At 42.6% G+C, this 21,755-nt stretch overlaps 1 protein-coding gene across 3 annotated transcripts; it reads right to left on the bottom strand.

Annotated features, from left to right (window-relative positions):
* Window positions 1-189: 189 nt before the first annotated feature.
* On the bottom strand, window positions 190-20,058 carry cluha (clustered mitochondria (cluA/CLU1) homolog a). Of its 3 annotated transcripts, none has more exons than XM_058080586.1 (27): window positions 18,899-19,011; window positions 14,267-14,460; window positions 14,004-14,175; window positions 12,947-13,090; window positions 11,433-11,560; window positions 11,183-11,337; window positions 10,570-10,695; window positions 10,340-10,487; window positions 10,131-10,223; window positions 8,796-9,230; window positions 8,358-8,617; window positions 7,080-7,453; window positions 6,496-6,597; window positions 6,260-6,360; window positions 5,996-6,148; window positions 5,627-5,689; window positions 5,301-5,545; window positions 5,141-5,225; window positions 4,901-5,054; window positions 4,118-4,257; window positions 3,950-4,030; window positions 3,750-3,875; window positions 3,246-3,367; window positions 3,066-3,159; window positions 2,855-2,989; window positions 2,704-2,777; window positions 190-2,456 (listed from the first exon to the last, which is right to left on the bottom strand). In XM_058080586.1, exons 1-27 carry the CDS (start codon window positions 18,960-18,962, stop codon window positions 2,330-2,332), a joined length of 4,095 nt encoding a protein of 1,364 aa, XP_057936569.1. In that variant the 5' UTR covers window positions 18,963-19,011; the 3' UTR covers window positions 190-2,329. The 3 variants fall into 3 exon arrangements, with proteins under 3 accessions (XP_057936569.1, XP_057936568.1, XP_057936570.1); XM_058080585.1 differs by lacking the exon at window positions 18,899-19,011 and adding an exon at window positions 19,743-20,058 and having other exon boundaries at window positions 191-2,456; XM_058080587.1 differs by lacking the exon at window positions 18,899-19,011 and adding an exon at window positions 19,743-20,057 and having other exon boundaries at window positions 191-2,456; window positions 7,167-7,453.
* Between the last annotated feature and the right edge of the window lie 1,697 nt (window positions 20,059-21,755).

Genomic DNA, 21,755 nt, shown 5'->3' on the forward strand with positions numbered 1-21,755 from the left:
TGTATGTTTGAAATACTGTCACAATATACACCTATTATGATTACACACTATTTGCAGATTAATTTAAAATCAAATATACTATAATATGGGAATTTTCTAAATGTTATCTTTGCTTTTTAAACGTGGACGTCCGCTGTTAATGCTCTATATGTTTTGTTTAAATAATGACACAAAGACAGAGCTCGGTTTTGTACTACTTTATTCGTTTGGACCCAGAGTAGCTCCCATTTCAGAGAAATATTGATCCATTATCAAAATGACTCATCTTCAACTTATTTCCTCAATCACCTTGACTTCACTGCTTTAATTCTTGTTATTTTTTTTACAGATACAACAGTAATCATTGTAGTTCACAGCTAAAGATCAATATTTCTTCCCCCAAACTTGTTCGTAATACAGCATTATATATATAAAAGCAGACAGACGAAAACAAAACAAAACAGTAACGACACAATTGCCACACACCATCAAAAAGCACACAGTTAAAAACCTTCTGCAAGACAAAGTCAATTTATTAAAGTCTTGCTCTGTTGTCTACTGGGGAGGAGGGTTAGCTTGCCCCCTAGTGGACATTATTGATCATGGGCGTGGGTTAATTATTACATACTGCACCTGCCCACCAGTTTTTCCCCAGTGGGAGAAATGTTCCTATTTTCAAATGCAAATATTGACTGGCGTGTATACAGAAAACAGCAAGGTAATATAAGCATAATTGCATAAATCACCTTTATAAAGTAGAATATGTTCATTTGTCACCACTCTGTCCCTGCCTGTGGGCATCAAAAGGTACACTATGTTGTTGATTGTGAATGCTTTCCTTATTGTGTGAGCAGATAATGAAAAAGTTTAGTCATAATGCCATTTTGTATTTCTAATAATCATTTCCAGCACCGTCTCTATATTGCTTTAATCACAAACATTTATACACGGCAACTATGAAGTTACACATTGCACGTATACAAGCGCAAACCAACTTGTCTTTTCTTTCTATTTTTTGGTACAACCTTACTTTTCTTATCCACTTTAGGCTGCAGGTGTGCTAATGACATTCAAAACAGCACAGAAAGTGCACTACAAACTGCATTGTGGGTAAGGTGACAAGAAATAGTACAAGACAGAAAATTAATCAGTCACTCCAGCCCATGTTGAACAGCTTTTTTTTCCATTAGCAAGGAAAGAAAGGTTCATTTTGGTGCCAACAGATTTCCAACAACTCCACGGCCACGGAGAGGCGTCTGGCATCCAAATTGTTAAGTGTGCATAGAAAAATAAAACATTTGGAAAACCGATGTTCAAGTTGCGCCTCTTTTTTTTATCAGTCCTGTTGGATTACACAAAGACTCACACTATCACACGTAGAAACATACATGCACATTGTCTTTTTTCCAAAAAAAAAAAATAGTAAAAATAGAAGATTGCACACAGCTAGGATATAGCAGAGGACGGTTTATGATCTATTCCGTGGAATAATGATTCTGATAGATGTATAAATAGTTTTTTTCCCTCCATTCTATACATTTTGCTATAAAACAGACAGGGCTTAACTTAACAGGTCTAAAATACCTTCTTAACTTTCCTGGTTATATTTGAATTGCTGATAGAAAAAGAAAGAAAAAGAAATAGAACAAGCGCTGCATTGTTTTTGCTGTTTGCTTGTAGGACTCGGCAGGCACCTAACGAGGAGGGCGTCAGCGCAAGTGACTGAATTTAAAGAACGATTAGGAATGACTGGTAGGGGTGTGTATGTTGGCTGGGAAGTACATTCTAAGAAGGCCCACTTGAAACACTCGGAAATTTGACATGTCATGTGATGTGATTTTGAGTGCACAGTACAAAGTCGCCTTGAGTTGTAGGTAGGCTTCATGCCCTTGGCTCTTCAAGGCTTCCTAGAGGGAAGCCAGACGTGGTCCTGGGCTAACAGTGCTGTGTGATGGTGGTGGTGGTGGGGGTAGGAAGCGTGGGGGGTGTGGAGTAACTAGGCCTTGAAATACAGTGGATAAGGCTCTGGTTTAGAATGACATCCTTGGTCTCTAGTCCTTCTGCTCCTCCCTGTGCATGTTTCATGATCCAATCTTTGTAACTTTACCCCTTTCCCTGTCTTCCTACCTTGTAGGAATTCCTGCTCAGTTGTCCTCTGTCCTACAGTTCATAGTGTGTGTTCTCTGGAATTCCTGTTTCTCTCCCCCCCCCCTCTTATTTCAATGCTGATATAAGTGTGCTCAGTTCCCAGGTTGACGGGTTTAACGACAAGGCCGTTGCAATACGGCTGCCACCCTTCGCAACTGAAAAAAGTAGCTGTGAGTTGAGAGCTTTTTTTTTTTTTTAGACATTAATCAACAGGGATTTTGTCCTCTAGTTCCAGCGTGCTGTCCTCAGTGGGCTGCTCACTCTTCTCGGGCTCTTGCAGATTCTGTCGTCGCTGCACTTCCGCCTTCAGGTTCTCCAGATCTTTTTGGCTGAAAGGGACAAATCATTCAGTAGACCATCAGCAATTGCTGAGACATTAACATGTGGTAGGCTTGAATCTGTGCGTCTTCCTACTTACCCCTTTGAATTATGACATTGTAAACATGTTTGCTATTGTAATTTACCACCATTACCAAATCAGGGTCAAAACTACCAATTACAAAAAAGGTACAGTGGAACCTCTGCTGGTCAAATTGTGTTATTTCCAATAAATTAGTATTGTAATCATGCATGTACCTGAGCGGTATAAATATAATGCCATTGATGATGTTGAGCTGTTCCAGGATGTTGGCCATGCTGGGAGCGGTGAACTGCAGGAGGAGGAGGCGTCAACATTGTCACAACTTTTACAGCCACATGTGCAAATAAAAAAGTACACAACTATCACCTTGAGCGGCATGATGCTGGCACTGGAACCGTTCTTGTAGATCTCATTCATTGTTCTCTGTAGAGCCACAGCTTGCTGGGTAAGGTACTTTAGGTACTCTGAACTCTCTTTGGTTTTCTCATGTGCCTCGCCCATCTGAAAAGTCAAACACATTTAAGATGGTTGCATTCAGAGACGACGAGCTGCAAGAAGAAGAGTCTAAGAGGCTTACCTGATTCTTGTAAATAGTATAGCCCTCTTTTTCATGTTGAAGTGCAGAACGGAACTCCGCCTTGCTTTCGTAAACTCTGGCGACAAGATGGTGGCTGGAAAGCAAACCATGGAAGACAACGTAATCTCCTGTGTATGTGCATGGTTATGGGTAACGGTGGTGAGTTCACTCCTTGCTCACCTGAGGGCCACTTTGAGTGATCTGGCTCCATGGTACTTTGAGTTGAGGGCCAACGCGTTCTCCAGGAACCGTAGAGCTAAATCATACTCCATCACTCCGTGTAGTACCAGACCGATGTTACTCTGTAAATAAACATGGACAGGCATATTCGTGTGTTTAAGACATTACAATATGACCATTTATACTGTACTCAGCAAAAATATAAACGCAACCCTTCTATTTTTGCTTCCGTCTTTCATGAGCAGATCTCAAAAGATCTAAAACGAACTATGCACACAAACGACTTCTCTCAAATATTGATCATAAATCTGTCTATATCGGTTAGTGAGGACTTCTTTCATTGGAGGAACATTTCTTGTTTGGCCTCATCAAAACTCGGGACCTTCTTGATGATGCCATCAATAAGTGAATCATTGCCGAAATAGCTTCCTATCATACAAATTTAGGTTTCATATTAAAAACTCTAAGCAGGAAGTTGCACACACACACACACGTGGAACTCACATCTAGCAGCGCCATTTCCGGGTGGTCCTCGCCACACACCAGTAACATGAGGTAACGAGCTCTGTAAAGCAGCTTGAGGGCAGTGGACAGCTGACCGTTGGCAAAGCAGTACAAAGCCAAATGCATCTGGGAGAGAAGAAAAATGGAGAAGGATGTCAAACGTGGGACCCACGTGCCAACAAACACGCAAGATAGCTTACATATTCTTGAATTGTGTTGGGGTGCTCGATGCCGAGAACTCTTTCACTCATCAGAACAGCCTTTTGCTGGTTGCTGAGTGCCTGCAGGCAAGAAGGATATCGGAAATGTTGGCATGTTGAAATTTTTTATTTTTTCCAGGATGCATGGCTACTACTGGTGGCGTCTACCTCAGCGTGGTCCCCCATGATGTAGTTAAGGCGAGCCAAGAGGCGCAGGCAGGCACAAATCTCCACGTGCATGGCTCCGTACACATTGTTGAAGAGGTTGAGAGCCTCGTTGATCAGCTCGCATCCCTCCTTCAAAAATCCTAGAAATAAGATCAAACGGTAAATAAAACTTTCATTCATTTTCTACCACTTATCCTCATTAGGGTCGGAAGGGGGAGCCGGGAGATGGAGCCTATCCCAGCTGTCTTCGAGCAAGAGGCGGGCTTCACCCTGGACTGGTCGCCAGCCAATCAATCACAGGGCACATATAGACAAACAACCATTCACACTCACATTCATACCTATGGACAATTTGGAGTCGCTAATTAACCTAGCATGTTTTTGGAATGTGGGAGGAAACAGGAGTACCCGGAGAAAACATGCAAACTCCACACAGAGATGGCCAAGGGTGGAATTGAACTCGGGTCTCTTAGCAGTGAGGCCTGCACGCTAACCACTCGTCCACTGTGCAGCCAGTATATAATACTTGAAGGACATAAATGTTGCTCACGTTCCAAAATAAATATCAGTACAAATAAACCATCATAGGAAGTAATGACTGCCCGGATAACAGAACATTATAGCTTGTCCACGTCCAAGTATACCATGCCCGAGTTCACTTCTTCCAACTGTGCCGAGGCCAGGGAATCGTACTATGCTTCAGACCGCTCGCATTAGTCAAAACAATCCAGACTTTTAAGTGTCAAACAGCCCCAAGCCTACCGTGAGCATGGCAAGCCTCACCTTGCTGCACCTTCGCCTGGCCGCTCTGGAAGAAATGGAAGGCATCAGAGGCTTTTGGGTTGACGTGCTTTACAACAGGGAAAATATTAAGGATGTCCTCCTCTGTGAAGGTAGGTTTATGGCGGCTGTCAAAGTTGTACTCCTTTATCAGAATCTGCAAAGCACATACAAAAAAAAGTTTTTTTAGAAAAAGAGAAAAAGCAACATCAGTCATGGTTTAAAAAAAAAAAAAAGTCTTACTTGGATGCCTGCTTTGACTGAAATTTCTCTGAGCAGAGTGATTTTCTGAAGGCCATATTTCTCTATCACTTGGTCCACACTGTCACTGTAGAGAAGTCATAGTTTCATTAAACATACAATAGATTAAAATAAGACATTTCCAAATATACAAATTAATTACCATTGGATGGTGAAGTGATAGTAACTCTGAGCCTCAGAGGCAATGTTCTTCCACAACTCGCTGGGTGTCAGGCTGGCCCATGCCGTGTTGTCTCCGCTTCCGGGCACTCTATTGCGCCGCTTGCGGTTTTTGCGGCGTGACACAAGCTCATCAGGCGGTAAGTGAGCGACGGCGTCCGGAAAGGAGCTCAGGAAACAGTTTAGGAAATGGCTTACGGCAGCAGAGAGAGCGGATAGCTCCACTCCCTTCGTGAGTCAAGAAAAAACATGTCAACCTGGTTAGGAAGCTAAGCTGCTAAAATAAAATGTATGTTGTATGCTACCAACCTGGAGGTATGTCTTGAAGATATGTTTTGCACATCTGGTGATAAGCTCAATGATTCCTATTCTCTAAAAGATACATGAAAACAATGAGAATGGAAACAGGTTCGCTTACAGTCAATGTAACATACATTTCATACAGTGGAACCTCGGTTTTCCACTCCCACTTGCCCTCACTTGGACAAAAATACGCCCTCATTTTCATACATTGTCTTGGTTATCATACAGCCAATATAGAGTACCCAAAAAAGCATCCATGTGTTGGTGACTTCCATCTAAACAATGGATAGAGGTTCTTTAGAGTAGAGTTGGGCCACTATAGACAAATTCTAACCAATGAATCCTGCAGTTTCATACATCGAACATTCCACTTACATAGAAGTGTTCCAATTGGGCTTTGGCGGGAGTCTTATCCACAAACTCCAGGACGTTGCCCAAATAGCGAATGTTGATGCCTCGCTGATGCAAGGCCTCTGTCAGAGTGGCTCCATCCATGGGCAGAGCACTGTGGTCCAAACAGTCTTTGACCTGGTTCGGACATAAATACAAAAACTTCTAACTCAGACACACAACCGGTGATTTGATCTACTACAAAAAAAAAAAACAATCTGAGGTAGGAACGGCTATAATGTCACTGACCAGTGATGGAATCTGGCAGGAAACGAGAAAGGCAGCGGAATCTTTGAGGAGCTGCTTTTGCTTCTGGATGTCATCTGCACTGTCGTCTGGGAAACGTACTCCTGGAAATACCACCACACATGGTTACTACTTTGGGACTCCAAGCGATCCGGGTTCAATTTCAGTTAAGTGTTTCTGTGTTTGCGTAGTGGATTATGTAAACAGATTGGTTTCCGAAAAAAATGTTCCAATCTTACCTGGAGAAAAGATGTCAGGGTTGAATCGGATGTCAAAAGATGTATTGCTGATGGAGCCGACCGCCTTGCAGGCATTAAGGACGACCTCGCGGCTTTTAGGGTCTGATTGAGAAGGACATCCGTTACATTAGTGGAAACCAAACCAAACCAAACCATGCTTGTGTCTACTATAATATTGTCCAGGCAACAAACATGCAACAGACATGCACAAGTGCAGACCCAACACCATCCATAATAAAAATCAAGGGTGAAACCTTAAAATGGCTACAAACAGTGAATGTTAGATCATTGTGATTAATGTGCACATCATTTAATGTGCACAGGTTGAGCAAATCAAGCGTTTTGTCATTTTCCAAACACATTTTCATAAACACAATATGTGGTGATTCTGATTATGTGATTATTTCATTCAGCAGGCTGGAACACAGAGGGCGGGGCCGAGCAGGGGTGGCTAGCCGAGTGGAGTGATATTGGAGGAAATCTTCCAAATACACGTGATACTACTTCTCTCTTTGCAACGGTCCACCAGAGTAGCTGTCCCTGCGCTGCCCTGGCCTCGCTCGCGGGGGCATTTCTGGACGTACCAATACCGGCTCCATCTTCAGAAACTAAGGTCTCCGCCAGCTCTTTGGCCTGGGCTAATCCTGGAATACTTTCCTCAAGCTCCTTACCCTCCAGGGGGCTCTTGCACTCTCCATTCTGTGTGGCCGTGGGCTCCAGGGGCCCGTTGGTGGCAGCGTTGGAGGGCTTTTCGTCCCTTTCAGTCACACCCGGGTTGCTGTCCGTTTGGACCGAGGAGTCTGTCGAGACCTGTGCACTACTAGAATCTGAGGGAGCAGTCTGTTTTGTATCAGCGTTTGTCTCCGTTTCTGAGGTCTGAGTGATGGCGGGCATTTCGTTCTTGTTGGCTTTCTGTTGCATGAGTTGCAGGGCGGCCATTTTCATGAAGAGGAGATATCTGAAGGGGGAGGAAATCAACAATTACACAAACGACAAACTAGTGATGGCAATATGACCTAAAATCCATGATGCAATATGCATTTTAAAAGCCTGTTGCTATAACAATATCTGTCATGATAACTTCTTTGTAGGGATCTCCTGAAAGGCATTTTTGGCCTTAGATCCAATCCAATTTTCATCCCCAATCAGATACTTTGACAATGCTATTAGAGATTATGAAACTGAAAGTGTTTTTAGCAAGTAACAAAAGTAAGCATGGTAACATTTTTATAAAGCTTGTTTGATTAAAGTTGGAATTTTGGAGTATTGTTGCAAATACAGGGCGGCACGGCGGTCTAGTGGTTAGCGCGCAGACCTCACAGCTAGGAGTTCAATTCCACCCTCGGCCATCTCTGTGTGGAGTTTGCATGTTCTCCCCGTGCATGCGTGGGTTTTCTCCGGGTACTCCGGTTTCCTATGAATGCGAGTGTGAATGGTTGTTTGTCTCTATGTGCCCTGTGATTGGCTGGCGACCAGTCCAGGGTGTACCCGCCTCTCGCCCAAAGACAGCTGGGATAGGCTCTAGCACCCCCGCGACCCTCGTGAGGAAAAAGCGGTAGAAAATAATGAATGAATGTTGCAAATACCATGAAATCCAACTCTTACTGAGAATTAAAAGGTCACTTCCACCTTAATACTACTATAAAAATAGCTCAATTACACATGGCAGTATTGTACAATGTAACAACAGTAAAAATCTCTGCTTATTACAATGATGATGCATTGCAGGTTGTGACCATATTTTGCCATAATCATGCATCAACACAACAGGGCGATAGCATTAAAATCTCCATTGTAGCCCAAATTTAGATCGTTTCTGTCACGCATTACCAACACAAAGACAGTAGTGTACAAACAATAACCTGTGCTCGACAAAGGCCTCGATGAGTTCCTGGCGAAGGCAGGCCAAGCGGTGGCGGTGCTGGCGAGGGAAGCCCTGGCGCTGACACTCGGGAGGTAACTCCTCTCCCTCCACAGGAAGGAAGTTGAGGTCAGGTGGGAAGGTGCGAAGAAGGTCCAAAATATAGTGACGGCCATCATTTCCAATGATGCCCTTACATTCGACGGATGAGCACAGCTCCACCGCATCGTTCTTCTCGTTGAGTACATTGTGCCTCTGGACCTGAGATGTAGGAGGGAAGTCATTTACATGATAGCTCATCCATTGTCTTTCATGTTCATGTGTGCACCATAATGTCTCTAAACTGATTTAAACTAATTACTACCCACAACGAGACAACTGAGACACGGCATTTGATAGCAACTACTACTGCAGGAAATACTGTAGTTGTGTTACTGACTTTGAGCGGCCTGCTGGTCTTCTCCAGGAGCTCCAGATATTTGCCGTGAGACACGACCGTCTTTCCAAAGTCAATGGAGCCATAAATGACGCTCTGCTCCTGCTCGCGCTCCAGGATGCCTGGAATGATGGACTGGGCCGTGACACGGTAGCCTCTGTAGTCCACCACCACCGTACCCAAGGTGTAGAGTCCCTCCACGTCCACCGCCCCGTACGCCCTCACGCCGTTCAAGTCATTGGTGGGAGCGGCGTGGGCGGCCGCGTCGCCTCCCAGCTCGCGATAATGGTCCCTCACGTCAAAGCCCAGGCTGAAGAAGATGTTGTTCCAGATGAACATCTGCATGTGTGTTTCGTCGCCGGGGTTGATGGCCATTACGTTGCCATCGATGACGGCCATGGCACCGCGAGTGGCCGCTGCTGCAAAGTCACTGTGGACCTGAAGGAGGAGAATCGGGACAAGTGGGTGAAGAAATTGTTCGCATCATCTTGCTTCCAAGAAAGAGGGGTCAGGCCATCATTGAAGAAGTCGTCACTAGACGTACAGGTATGTGCACACACCCAGGAGATGCCCAGTACTAAGACTAATTTATTATATATATTGTGTATATTGTGCTAATAGTACAGACACAGGCGGCACGGCGGTCGAGTGGTTAGCGTGCAGACCTCACAGCTAGGAAACCAGGGTTCAATTACACCCTCGGGCATCTCTGTGTGGAGTTTGCATGTTCTCCCCGTGCATGCGTGGGTTTTCTCCGGGTACTCCGGTTTCCTCCCACAGGTGAATGGTTGTTTGTCTATATGTGCCCTGTGATTGGCTGGCGACCAGTCCAGGGTGTATCCCGCCTCTCGCCAGAAGACAGCAACCCTCGTGAGGAAAAGCGGTAGAAAATGAATGAATGAATGAATGCAGCCATGATAAGGCTGCATGGAAAATGTGGGCTGGACTACATAGCATAGACTGAAAAACAAACGATCACATTTAAGTGAAAATAGACCTAACCGTGTCAAGGACTGCAAGCCAAGTTTTGGTCAAAGAGGAGCATTTGCATCCAATGCAGTTTGATGCCGTTCTAGAAAGATCACTAATCGTACAGACACACCACGGAACTACGAATGGTCTAGTACCAAATGGTCACATGAGATACGTGGACTGGATTTTCTGTGACATGGGTGTTTTGCAAATGAACAAGTGGAATGAACTCCATAAAAGTGCTCCTTCCACCTTACACCACGACATGATGCAAAACTGGTCAGACTGGAAATGAAAGTATCGTCAAGGTCCTATGGATACGGCTTTTTGGATTGTTTATTCAGTGCAAGACTAAGGAAGCAGTACCTTAAAAATGGCTCGTTCCCTCAGCAGGCGCTCAGGCAGGTTCTTCCGAGGAAGCTCTCTTGTCGTCTGAAGTTCTTCATTCCAATCTCTAGTCTGAAATAGTACAGCATACGGTTGTAATAATAAAAACACGGTTATATTATAAACAATCATCAGAACTCAGCATTATCAATTTGTCAATGATTTCATTTGATGCTTATGTTTCCCACCTGTCCAGGTATATGTTCCTCATAACCCAAGCGGGAGGTGTAGGCATCCTCTGCTCGTACACAATCCATGGCGTGGTCTACCTGTGGGGATGTCCAGCTGTACACTTGGAATGGTGTGGCTATTCTCTCAAATGGATGCCTCTGGACTCTGTGAGCCACACAGATAGGAAGGCTCTGATCACAACTTGCTGTATATTATACTATTTTGGTCTTAAAATGGAGATGTTTACCTTTTCTTTTGCAGGGCAGTGAAGTTCTTTTTAAAGGCAGGGCTTATCTGGCTCAGCAATTCCACCAGAGAATGGCTCAGGAAACTCGGGTTGGCTGGTTTCGGATTGAAAGTGTAGGTAGTTGACCTGAACGACACGCACAAACCAGAAAAAAAAACATTACATATTTTGCATATCAGGAGGACAAAGAAAACCGTTGTATGTGAAATAGTAGCTGACCTAAATTCAACTTCCGAATGGAATCGAATTTGACCTAAATTACACAACCGAGTGTTTTGGCATCCACAATTAGGAAAAAAGTGCAGAAAGTGCATGGTTTTGAAGCACTGCTTACAACATAACCCTCTGCTGAGTCAACTCTAATACGCTCGGCCTAATTCCCATTAAGGTGTACAACTGGTACACAATCTGATGTGTAACTGTTGGGGCTTTTAAAATAAAATTATTCTCACTTGATTGTGCATAATGTTTACTGTATTGTGGTTAGGCAGCCACCATTTTTTACAAACGACAGCATTGTAAACAAATAGGCTAATCTAGCCTGATAGCTACAGCTAGGTACATGTGTACTTAGCAGTTGGTGATTGATTCAGTTGGAGAAAAGTTGACTAACTGGTTGAGGTAGAAGCCGCGTGTAGAGGCGGTGACGCTGACGTGGCGCTCCTCTACTGTCACGATGTACAGATACATGAGGTCACCGTGCATCTTCCTATTACCGGGGGGAGGGTTCCAACCACTCATGGTCAGGACCTTCAGGCACTGCATCGGCTGATAAGAAAAACAATGCAGTTTTTGGTAAACCAACACAGTGTTAGTAATGGTAACGTTCAAAATGGTATGCAATACAAGAAACCGCGTTTTACCTTCCAGTCCTTGTTCTGTGGCTGAAGGGGCACCAGGGGTCGATCTTTACTGCCAGGCAGGATGTGCTCTGGCGGGGTGCAGTCAATCTGCTCCAGCTCACTGCCCTTTCTCTTCCGCTTGCCACTTTCTGCAGTCAAGGATGACAAAACATGTCCATCTGGCTTGTGTCAACATTTTACAACAACGGTGCAGCAAACTCCAAAGCACAGGATGTTAATGAAAGTCATGATGATAGTCCATTTTTCAATGATTAGATTCAGAGGAGCCTGAATCGACTATTGATTTTGCCATAAACAGCCTAAGTTAGGTTAAGAATTAATAATGACATGTGTATTGGCTCATTATGCCCAAATGAAATGCAACTTGTGTCAGCAGCTTCTTGCACGTCACACAGTAACAACCAAAGGTGTATCGTTTAAAAACAGGTAAGGCTGCAACACCAACTTTATTTTATATCCCGAAAGTTCACTGAATGCATGACATGAGGCTGCCAACCCAGAGTTTTGGCAATTGGTTGTTTTTCAAGCCATGTTGTTCCTAGTCTATGTGGAATATATTAAAAAGGTACTGTTGTTACACACCTAAAATGCTTATTTGTTTATCCCAGCGTTTTTTTAAAACAGGGGTCTCAAACTCAATTTACCTGGGGGCAACTGGAGCTAGGGTTTGGACAAGGCTGGGCCACATCAGGTTTTCAAAAAAAAAAAAAAACGCATTTATTAAAAACGGAAAAGTGAATAAACTTTGCTTTGGTTTCAATTTTTCTACAAGAAAAGCTCTGATAAAACATTCCACTGTTCTCAAATATCTTACTTTTTATTTTTCTACACAAAATAAGATGAAAAATAAATAAACAAATCAAGAATAAAGAAAATCAATCAATCAGTAATAAATACATAAATATAATAATAACAATAAAACGGCAAATAATAAAAACTTAAGAAACCACATATAGTTGGTGGGTAGACAAATTATTTTTTTCAGATGAAAATGAACAAAGCATTATTAGAGCCCTGTAGACATGACAAAACACGACTATAGTCACATTTATACTCTTTTTATTTACAACATATTGCGCAACTGCAGGGTCTTGAGACACATGCTAACTCGCAAACTAGAGAGCTAGCGACCTAAACGGTAGCCTTCAAGTTATTTCCTTTAAACTTAAATAGCCAAAAACTTACCACTTCCACACGGATAGGGAAGATAACTATTAACAGTTATTTAACCTTTAACATGAACATTAATCAAATGTAATATTTTTTTCTGGGTACATGATACCATACAGCATCCATATCAAACTTGCGCGGGCCGCACTAACATTAAACTTTCATATCAAGGCGGGGGCCTCAAACTAGTGTCCTGCGGGCCGCGTGTTTGAGACACCTGCTTTAAAAGGTGGAAAATGTTGCAAATGAGAGCTGTTGTCAGGATCACCATTCAGTCTGCTACTAACGAATCAGATTTGTCTAAGAAAATCCTTAGTCCAAGACAGCCCCTATAAGTACGCTACCTCCAAGGTCTCCATCTGTGAAGATACTGAGGAAGGAGAGAGAGTTGCAGTCCACTCCATTGTAGGCGTCTGAGGGGTCCAGACTCTTCAACAGATCTCTGATGTGACGCACGTGGATCCGGGCTTCACGCACCGTGTATGGCTCTGGGTAATGAGCGACACAAGGGTCTTACAGTTGTGGCAAGTTAAGTATTTGTACAGTGACCTTTCAGACCGGTGTGTTTATTCACATCAGTGGGGGATCACAACGCAGTAATATCATATTGTAGTAGCTTCATCTATCACAGATTTCCTTACTAGCCCAAAAATGGGTAGAATATATTGTATTTTCCAATCTTGGATACCATTTAACATAACCTGTGGAGGAAAGTGTTGAGTCTAATTACACACCAACGTATTTAACCTAATTTACCACCCTTTGTTCTTCATCTCTTAAGAATGCATCGAGGTTAGTTGACCTTTTTTGCAACATTTTTTTGAATGCCCACTTCAGAATTCAGATGGTTAATGGTATACAAACTAAATAGTAGTGGCCCCAGGATTGATCCTTGAGGGACCCCTACATTACAATTCATAAGAGATGAATTGAGATGATCTCACCCCATTAAGCGGGTCTCGATTACTTAGATAAGACTCGTTCCATTTACATTTTTCAAGTGAGACTATTAATGGGATCAACTTTGATGAAAAAAATTGGTAACTCACAGAACAAAAAACTTTTCACAGATCTAAAACTATAGCGCCTGCAACTGCTTGTTAAGATACCCTTCCGACAATGCAGGAACAGTTTGGCAAAAAGCCTTTTCTGTTGAACTTGCCCAGAAGCCTAACCTTCAAGGCTATCAAACAACTCTTGGATGAAGTAGACAAACGTTTGACTTAAGAATTTAGCAGTTTAATTTAAAGGTACTGCGGTCATCCCTCGCTACAATGAGATTCTACCAATAACATTTGGAATGCTTTGCCATCTAATAGCAACTCAATGGAATTTTTTTGATACAGCAGGCAGTTAAAAGCTACTCAAACATGCAAAACCTCCGATGTAGAATTCGCTAACCTTCCACCACTTTGAGCAGCGATCCTTCCTGCAAGCCTTCAATGGACTTGAGCTCAGCAAAGTTGGCCAGCACATTTCCGTCCAGCTGCAGTGAAAAGCAGGTGCGGTGACAGGTGTCTTCTCTGTCTATCAATACCTGATGGATCTCCTGCACCATCTCCTGGGGAGACACCTGTGGGCGGCAACGAAGAGAAGAAGAAGGAGGAAGAGATACCAAGTAAGGGCAAAGATAACATCCAGCTACCAATTAGTTTCGTTTGTACCTGGAGGTCAAAGGGCTCGGCTCCTGGTGCCTGGATCTTTACAGTGAAGCCGGTGTCCTGGATAACTATCACCTCCTGTTCGTTGGACTCGTCAATCCCATTAGCCTCGCTGTGCCCATCCTGCTTCGATTCCACCTCCTCCACGGGCTCGTGTGCCCCTCCACCATTCACCATGGCTGTGTCTGCACTGTGTACTATACCGCAACAAAAGCATATCAGTTTGAGACACACATGCTAACAACATGATTACAAGTACACTTATATTAGGCTGGGGTATCATTTCAATATTATCCAATATTGGTGCCCAATTGACATTTTTGAAAAGGTACCCAAACCTGTCCATTTGTAAGTAAGCGGCGGTCTATGTAGCAATATAGAGTGTGCATACAGGGAGCTGGGTGCAAATTACAAGCCAGTTGGTCAATACAATTATTAAAACCTCTATCATATGCCAAGTTTATATTGTTTCTATTGCATATTGTTAATATCGGCCATTACTATTTTACATGTAACAATTGGCAAAATGCATCACCTTTATTATATCCAATCAAGTTATGTAATAGCTATTTGACATGTTGAACACCGACTGATGTTTCATGAAAAGAGATAAAATGTTTGCAGAAATGGGTTCTGCATATGCAGCATGACGTCAGCAAAAAATTGCAGTGTCCCTAGAGTCTAGGGTCTACAGTCTTACAATCAAGTTCCTATATGAACGCAAGTCATTGTAGGGAAAAACACCTTCCACGAATGCTATCCGGGACAACCCAGCGGCCTGCAGAGCACTTTGAAAGGGGGGTGGATTCAGCAATACAGCCTTGTTGTAGTGCTTGTCTGATCACCAGGATAAAGCCTAGATCAGAAATCTGATTCCAACTGTTCTATCATTCATTATCATATATTAGTGCAGAGTGTCGCTACGTTTCCCTTTTTTAAAATAAGCTGGACTGTGCTTTAAATTAGCCTGCCTGCTGGCGTCCTTTGTCATTAGAGAACAATGGCAACTAAGGAGAGAGAAATCTACCCAGGTGTCAAAAACAGACACCTCTTATAAGTGTCTCAATTATTTGCTATTCTCAAATAGCAGGGTTTACTGTATGACAAAATAAAGAACAGTTACATAAAACATAACAAGTATGAAAATCAACCAGTACTAAGGACTACAGACAGTGTTTTAAGCCTGTGGGATTCAGCTGCTGCCGGATTGTGTCCTTGCACATTGTCAAGGGTAAACCAGCGTCAGGGTTGCCAAAGACAGGAGGTGGGGCTTCATAAACTGGACCACAACAGACCCTGGAAATGACTGAAAAGAAGGGAGGGCAGCAGGGGGTCACAATAGGGAACAGCCAGCAGTCGCACTCTGAATACCAAAACAACTGCCTCACAACTGTGGTGGAGACGAATAGACATGGTCTGATTCTACTGTTATTTCTAATAGCTGATCTATCACAGCCGGAAATGCTGTTATACACTCATCATCTGATCTAGCATGTCCCACACTTCATTCCATAAGCTTTGACTGGGCAGCAGACGGTAAACCGAGAAGAGCATGGCGTCTTTGTACTACACACCGAGAGCATGCATCTAATTTGTAATTCTAGTACATAAGGTGAGACTTCAAGTCAAACAAATTGGTATTCAACCAACATTCTAATGAAAAGCTTAGCAAGCCACAATACACTTTACATTACTTCTGATGAATAATGTTTTTGGTCTTTAACTTAAAATCATATAATCTACCACAATACGTCTTTACTTGTTACAACATCATCATTCCTTAATTTCCTCAAGGGTACTTGCCAAAGGGACTAAAGGTTATATTTAATTAAAGATAATCATTTGAGCATTTAACACATTTACAATACGGGATTTCCTTATATAGTGGCAGATTTTTTATTTATTACTTATTGTTTTTTTGTGTCATAACAACCCTTTAAGCAAGTGTGCAGCTATGGATTTTCATCTTATGTTTGTAGCTTACCGCTTGACCCATTGTTTACACTTGGGAACGGCTGTTAGCTTTGAGCACCCCTTTGCTGCGCCGAGATCGACCGAGGAGATACAGAGGAGGAGAGGCTGCATACGGTATAAAGGTTGATGTATAAAGACGGTATCAACCATGTTTACTGTCTGTGGTCATGGGGAACGTGAGATGGACGTTCTAATGGCGCCAACCCGGCTGCAGAAAAATTACAGTTTTTCAGCTTACATTTTAATAAAATTTTCACATATATTTGGCTTTGACTTTTGTCTAAATTCACATTTCTGGAAAATATCAGGATATACGTACATTGTATATCGATATTCAACCTAAATATATCGGGATATGAGTTTTGGTCCATATCACCCAGCCCTAAGTACAGGTAATCAATACCTGTATATTTCCTGTGGGGGTAGGCATTAATTTAATGTATTCAAGTAGACAATGCATCTGGTGATAAGATGAGTAATGACAACTTATAGATCAAAGGCCACTATTTGAGGAAGAGTTTGTGCTCATTCATCAATCCATCTTCTACCGCTTATCCGTGGTCGGGTTACAGGGGCAGCAGCCTTAGCAGGGAGCCCCAGACTTCCCTGTGGATCCTGAGGCGTTGGGAGACAGTCTCTCCAACGTGTCCTCGGTCTTCCAGGAGGCCAACAAGTCAATCCACAGATGCTCACCATTGTGCCCCTCCTCCGGGCCTGGCTCCAGAGGGGGGGCCCCGGTGACCCACGTCTGGGCAGGGCAAAACATTGTCTAATGGTTTCATCATAGGGGTCTATTGGGCCACTCTCTGTCTCGTCCCTCAACTAGGACCTGTTTGTCATGGGTGACCCTACGACTTGACATCTTAGCTTCTAGGACAGGGGTGCTCATTAAGTCGATCGCAATCTACCGGTCGATCGCGGAGGTGGTACTGGTCGATCGCGGCGTGACATTAAAAAAATATCATCCCAGCGTCAATGCCGTCACTTGATTGATATACAGGGCAGCCATTCAGATGACAACTGAATGTTGCCCTTCGGGTGACCAATCAAATCAAACAACGTCTCTAAGTGCAGCAGAACTTACGATGTCAGCCTATCATCCATCCCCGTTACTTGATTGACATACAGGCAAGCAGTCAGATGACAACTGAATTTTGACCTTTAGGTCACCGCTCATGCGTAAACAACGATGCAAAGTGCTAAGCTAGTCGGCGAATTGCGTCAGATTTTAAGCCCTCGCTAAAGTTTATGGTCACTAAAATGAGTGAAGGAGCTGGACCAAGTAAAAAGGCAAAAACATATCACTTCCATACGGATATGGAATATTATACGGATATTATGATACGGATATTATCCACGACTGATAAACATTTGGAAGTGTGCGTGAGCCTGGCTATCAGCAGCTACTGTCCGGACTATGCATCCCTGGCTGATTCAATTCAGTGCAAGTCATCAAAGTAAACTCAGGTAATTACAAAAAATGTTAATAGTTAATTATGTGTGTTTTGCAATATTGGCTCATTTGGTTATGTAAGGTACATCAACATACATTGTACGTACAAATAATCCTCAATACATTTGAGAATAAATAGATGTTTTGCATTTTTGTAGTGGGTAGATCATTTTGACTCGGTCATTTTAAAAGTAGCTCGCATGCTGAAAAAGTGTGAGCACCCCTGTTCTAGGATCATTGGGACCTGCAAAGTCCTCCACCACGATAATGTGGTAGCTTAGGGAAGAGAACAATGTGCTCATATTTGTTCATAAATAACAGTGACTGCAAAACTGTACTTTGTGTGACTTGGGCCTGTTACCAGGCAAAAGTAGGAGGTCAAAAGCAAATGATGAATTGAACATTAATCAGACCTGGAAGCAGCCAAGTAGTAAAAACAAGCCTATGAACCTAAGAAACGGGCACTCTGAAAATTCTCCATAAAAACTATAGCATATCTACCAAAAAAAACACACCTATGAAGTGGAAGGCCCTTGCCACAGGGGACACTGGCAGCTGCCATGACAACATCAACCAACAGGACAATTTGCAAGGTCTCTACAAAGCATTTTCTTGACAATGACTGAATATCTATACATCCCATCCATCTATACATTGGGAAAGTGCACAATATAGTCACACACTGACAGGTCTGGTTCATTATCTGCCTGGATGAGATGACCTGATGGGCAGAGCAGTAGTGTCGGTGTGATTCCTGGGATTAACCCAGTCACCCTTCATCCCGTCAGGAGCATTACAGCCAGGAAGCATCACCCTTCACTGGTGCAACATGCTGGCTATGTAATGCAGCATTGTTAAGGTGCTCTTATTCACATAATTAATACTTTACTTGATTATAATCGTTATGAATGATTGGATGATTATACAGTACATCAAGTCAAATTTTATCTCCAATACCAATCCACAAAGTATTCCATTAATAGAGACGTTTAACTGAGCTTTATTGTTAAACCAGCCCAGTGCAAGTAAGTCGAGGCACCGCATGACATCCACGCAGGCTGCGGTGAGTTGCAGCCCAAGTTGTGTAACTTCTTCGCCGGTTGACAGAAACCCTTGTCTCGGCGTTAAACTAGCAACAACACGGTGCTCCCGGTTCTCATTCAGCCACCTCTACTTGATCTTTACCTCACTCGGTAGTAGGTACTCACCGGGTGCCTTGTGACACTGCCTTGTGTCTGCGTAACCTTCCCTCTCACCGTGGACACACTTCATGACTTTTTCTGCGTAACCACCAGCTTCCGCTTCCCGGTCGAGGAGGGACGCTCGATTTGAGCCTCAACGGCGGGGGAGGATAGGTCGCAGGGATATCTTTCATACACATTAACCAGGGGTTCCCTCGCCTCACAATAATTCCTGTTCCCTTTATTTTAACTTAACTGCCATGTATAAACTAAATTAATACTGAATGGGACACGCATTTAATAACAAAATTGTAACAACGACCCCCCCTTCTATATGCGGAAAGTGTGCGACGCCATTGAAGGTGACCTTCAGTTTCCTCCCTCTTGTGCGTCATTGCGAGTTTGCGCAAAAGAACTAACGGAGTTCCACTTGTCATAGTTGACTAGTTGTTTATTAATCAAAAGTACGTCTTTGGCTACCATATTATTTATGTAGCAAGATCCGCTTTGCGAAGCTATGCTGTCTGACAGCAGGATAATGTTAGCATGACGGCTAATTTGTTTGGGTTAGCTACATTGAGTGGCAGACTACGACACTCACACCCACATTGTAGTACGCACTAATAAGTATGCTATGAGTTTAGAATACTTACAATGTATGCGAATGTTTTAGTGATGGTACTGACACTTAAACTTGGTGAAAGTAAATGCAGCCTCGGTTTAAACCGCACGGTGAACACCTGAAGATTAATGTCAGCATAGATGCTAACTTGTGACATTAGCAATTAGCAACCTTGCCAATGAGTGCACAAGAATGCCACCACATAAAAGAGGCCACTGTACTAGTAAGTCAAGGTTTAACTATGCTCACCACAGCCGCACGACTCCTTCAGATGTGTCCTGCTTCCTCCATTGGCGTCCTGAGCACCATCCCCGGCTTCGTCCGCAAGTTCAGCTGGACACACCGGGATGTCATCCGTTTTGCTCACCATGTTTCCAGTCGGGAGAAAAGTATATTGGTTGAGTATGGGTTAGGTGTGCAAAGGCTGGTTAGCTGGCTACATGCGCAGAAGACAGGCTTAGATAAACAAATGTGCTCAGGAAGGACAACGCTGTATGGGGCACACGTGCTTTTCGTCTCTCCTCCTCTTGACCTCTTTGCCTTTGCGTTGTTTGGCCCCGCCCACTCATTCAACCCGCTACGGAAAGTCACATGCGTCAAACTTAGAACTAAAAAGCTCTTGGTTTACTGTATATATTTTGTACCAACGGCCTACAAGTTAATGCTATAGTCAACTGAAAATGATGACTGTCAAGACAAACTTTATTAAAAGCAATCTACACACCAAATACAGAGTACATCCATTTATGACCTTTGACCTAGTTTGACCTGACGCCATCAACCTTCAAACTGAAATGTGGCATGACTTCAAATGTCTTTTACTGTTATAAAATTAAGGGTAAAATAGCCTGACTAAGACACAATAGCAGTCTTTACAGTGCAACTACAAGCGCAGTACAGTTGCACTGGAAAATATTCAATCACCATTATTAATTAAAATTATTCTCAAAATGCACAAAGCAATAATTTTTTCTGCTAAGCAAATTATATTGTACTTTGGATAAGTATTTGTTATTTGGTAAATAGCGACATCGTTTTCTGATCCTTGCTAGGTTGTTAACCTTTGTGAGAGTTGTACCCTACTGATGATGTGTTGTTGAAATAGTAATTCTGCCTAGAGAAGTGTCCAATGACTGTATAATAAAGCATAAAAAAACACAAACACACAGAGAAAGGTCTTATTTTTTTATTCCAAACAGTGCAACACTATGAGAAGCTTACACAGATGATGCAGCTATCAATCAATACCTTCTGCTCACCCAAGGACATACTTGGAACATCCTCTCATATGTGGTTCATTATGGGGACCACACATTAAATATCAGAAACAGTTATTCACGTAAAGAAGACATAGATAATGCTTTAGGGTTTTTATAAATATGGAAGACATTTTCTCTGGCTGGGGAGGGGACTAATGTTAATGTGGGGATGTATTGCCACATACTTTTTAAAGTAGTAAATTGAGGATTATAGTCAAGAAACATGAAAGGCTTTCATCATCACTTTAAAAGAGGCTCTCTTTGGCCTGTTGCATCCAAGCACAAACAAAACAAGAGCTGAGAACCGAATACACACAGTATAAACATTTAGAGCGACAACAGCTTTAATCTACCTGACGTTTCATTTTTGGATGGCGCCTAGCGAATCTAACAGTCTTAATTGTCAATTCCTGCTGTCAAAGAAAAGTGTATTAGGAAAGACAAAGAAGTGATTTTACTCTTAAAAGAATAGTGCACAGTTTGCTTAAAGAACACAATCAAAAAGGGTTTTAGCTGGTAGTCACATGCTGCATGTTTAACATGTTTAATGCTACCACGTCTGCAACATATCATCCCTTCCTCCATGTTCATCCTTCAGTGAACAGCTACTATTAAACAGATTACGCAAAATAGACAACAATCAATTATAAATACATTAGAACATTTAGAATAGCCGTCAATACATACATATAAATATATTGCTTCATTGAAGACAAAACGTGATGATCATGTCTTCTAAAGAGGAGATGTGTTGCACTTTGGATGAGCATCACAACATCAGAAATGAAATCCGCAACGACAGATTAATATTTTTGTAAAACTTAACTTCCTGTTTTTTATATGGTTATTACAAGGCTCACTTTACAATGGAGCTCTGGTTATAGAAAAGTATATTAAATTATGCAAAAATTCAATCAAACAAATCAAAGATTCAATAATAAAAACTGATTAAAATGACTGTAATCGTTCAGCTTCTTAAGAGTTTGTATAATACGGAAAGCAA

Source organism: Doryrhamphus excisus, chromosome 8, assembly GCF_030265055.1.
Source record: "Doryrhamphus excisus isolate RoL2022-K1 chromosome 8, RoL_Dexc_1.0, whole genome shotgun sequence".
NCBI classification, from domain to species: Eukaryota; Metazoa; Chordata; class Actinopteri; order Syngnathiformes; family Syngnathidae; genus Doryrhamphus; species Doryrhamphus excisus.

Excerpts from the sequence above, each read along its gene's own strand:
- cluha (XM_058080585.1), bottom strand. The coding sequence starts at position 19,863 with ATGGTGAGCAAAACGGATGACATCCCGGTGTGTCCAGCTGAACTTGCG. Across the intron at positions 10,696-11,182 it reads CGCGGCTTCTACCTCAACCA|GTCAACTACCTACACTTTCA; the intron begins GTTAGTCAACTT and ends CGTGTCGTTCAG. Across the intron at positions 8,618-8,795 it reads AGACCAGCAGGCCGCTCAAA|GTCCAGAGGCACAATGTACT; the intron begins GTCAGTAACACA and ends CCTACATCTCAG.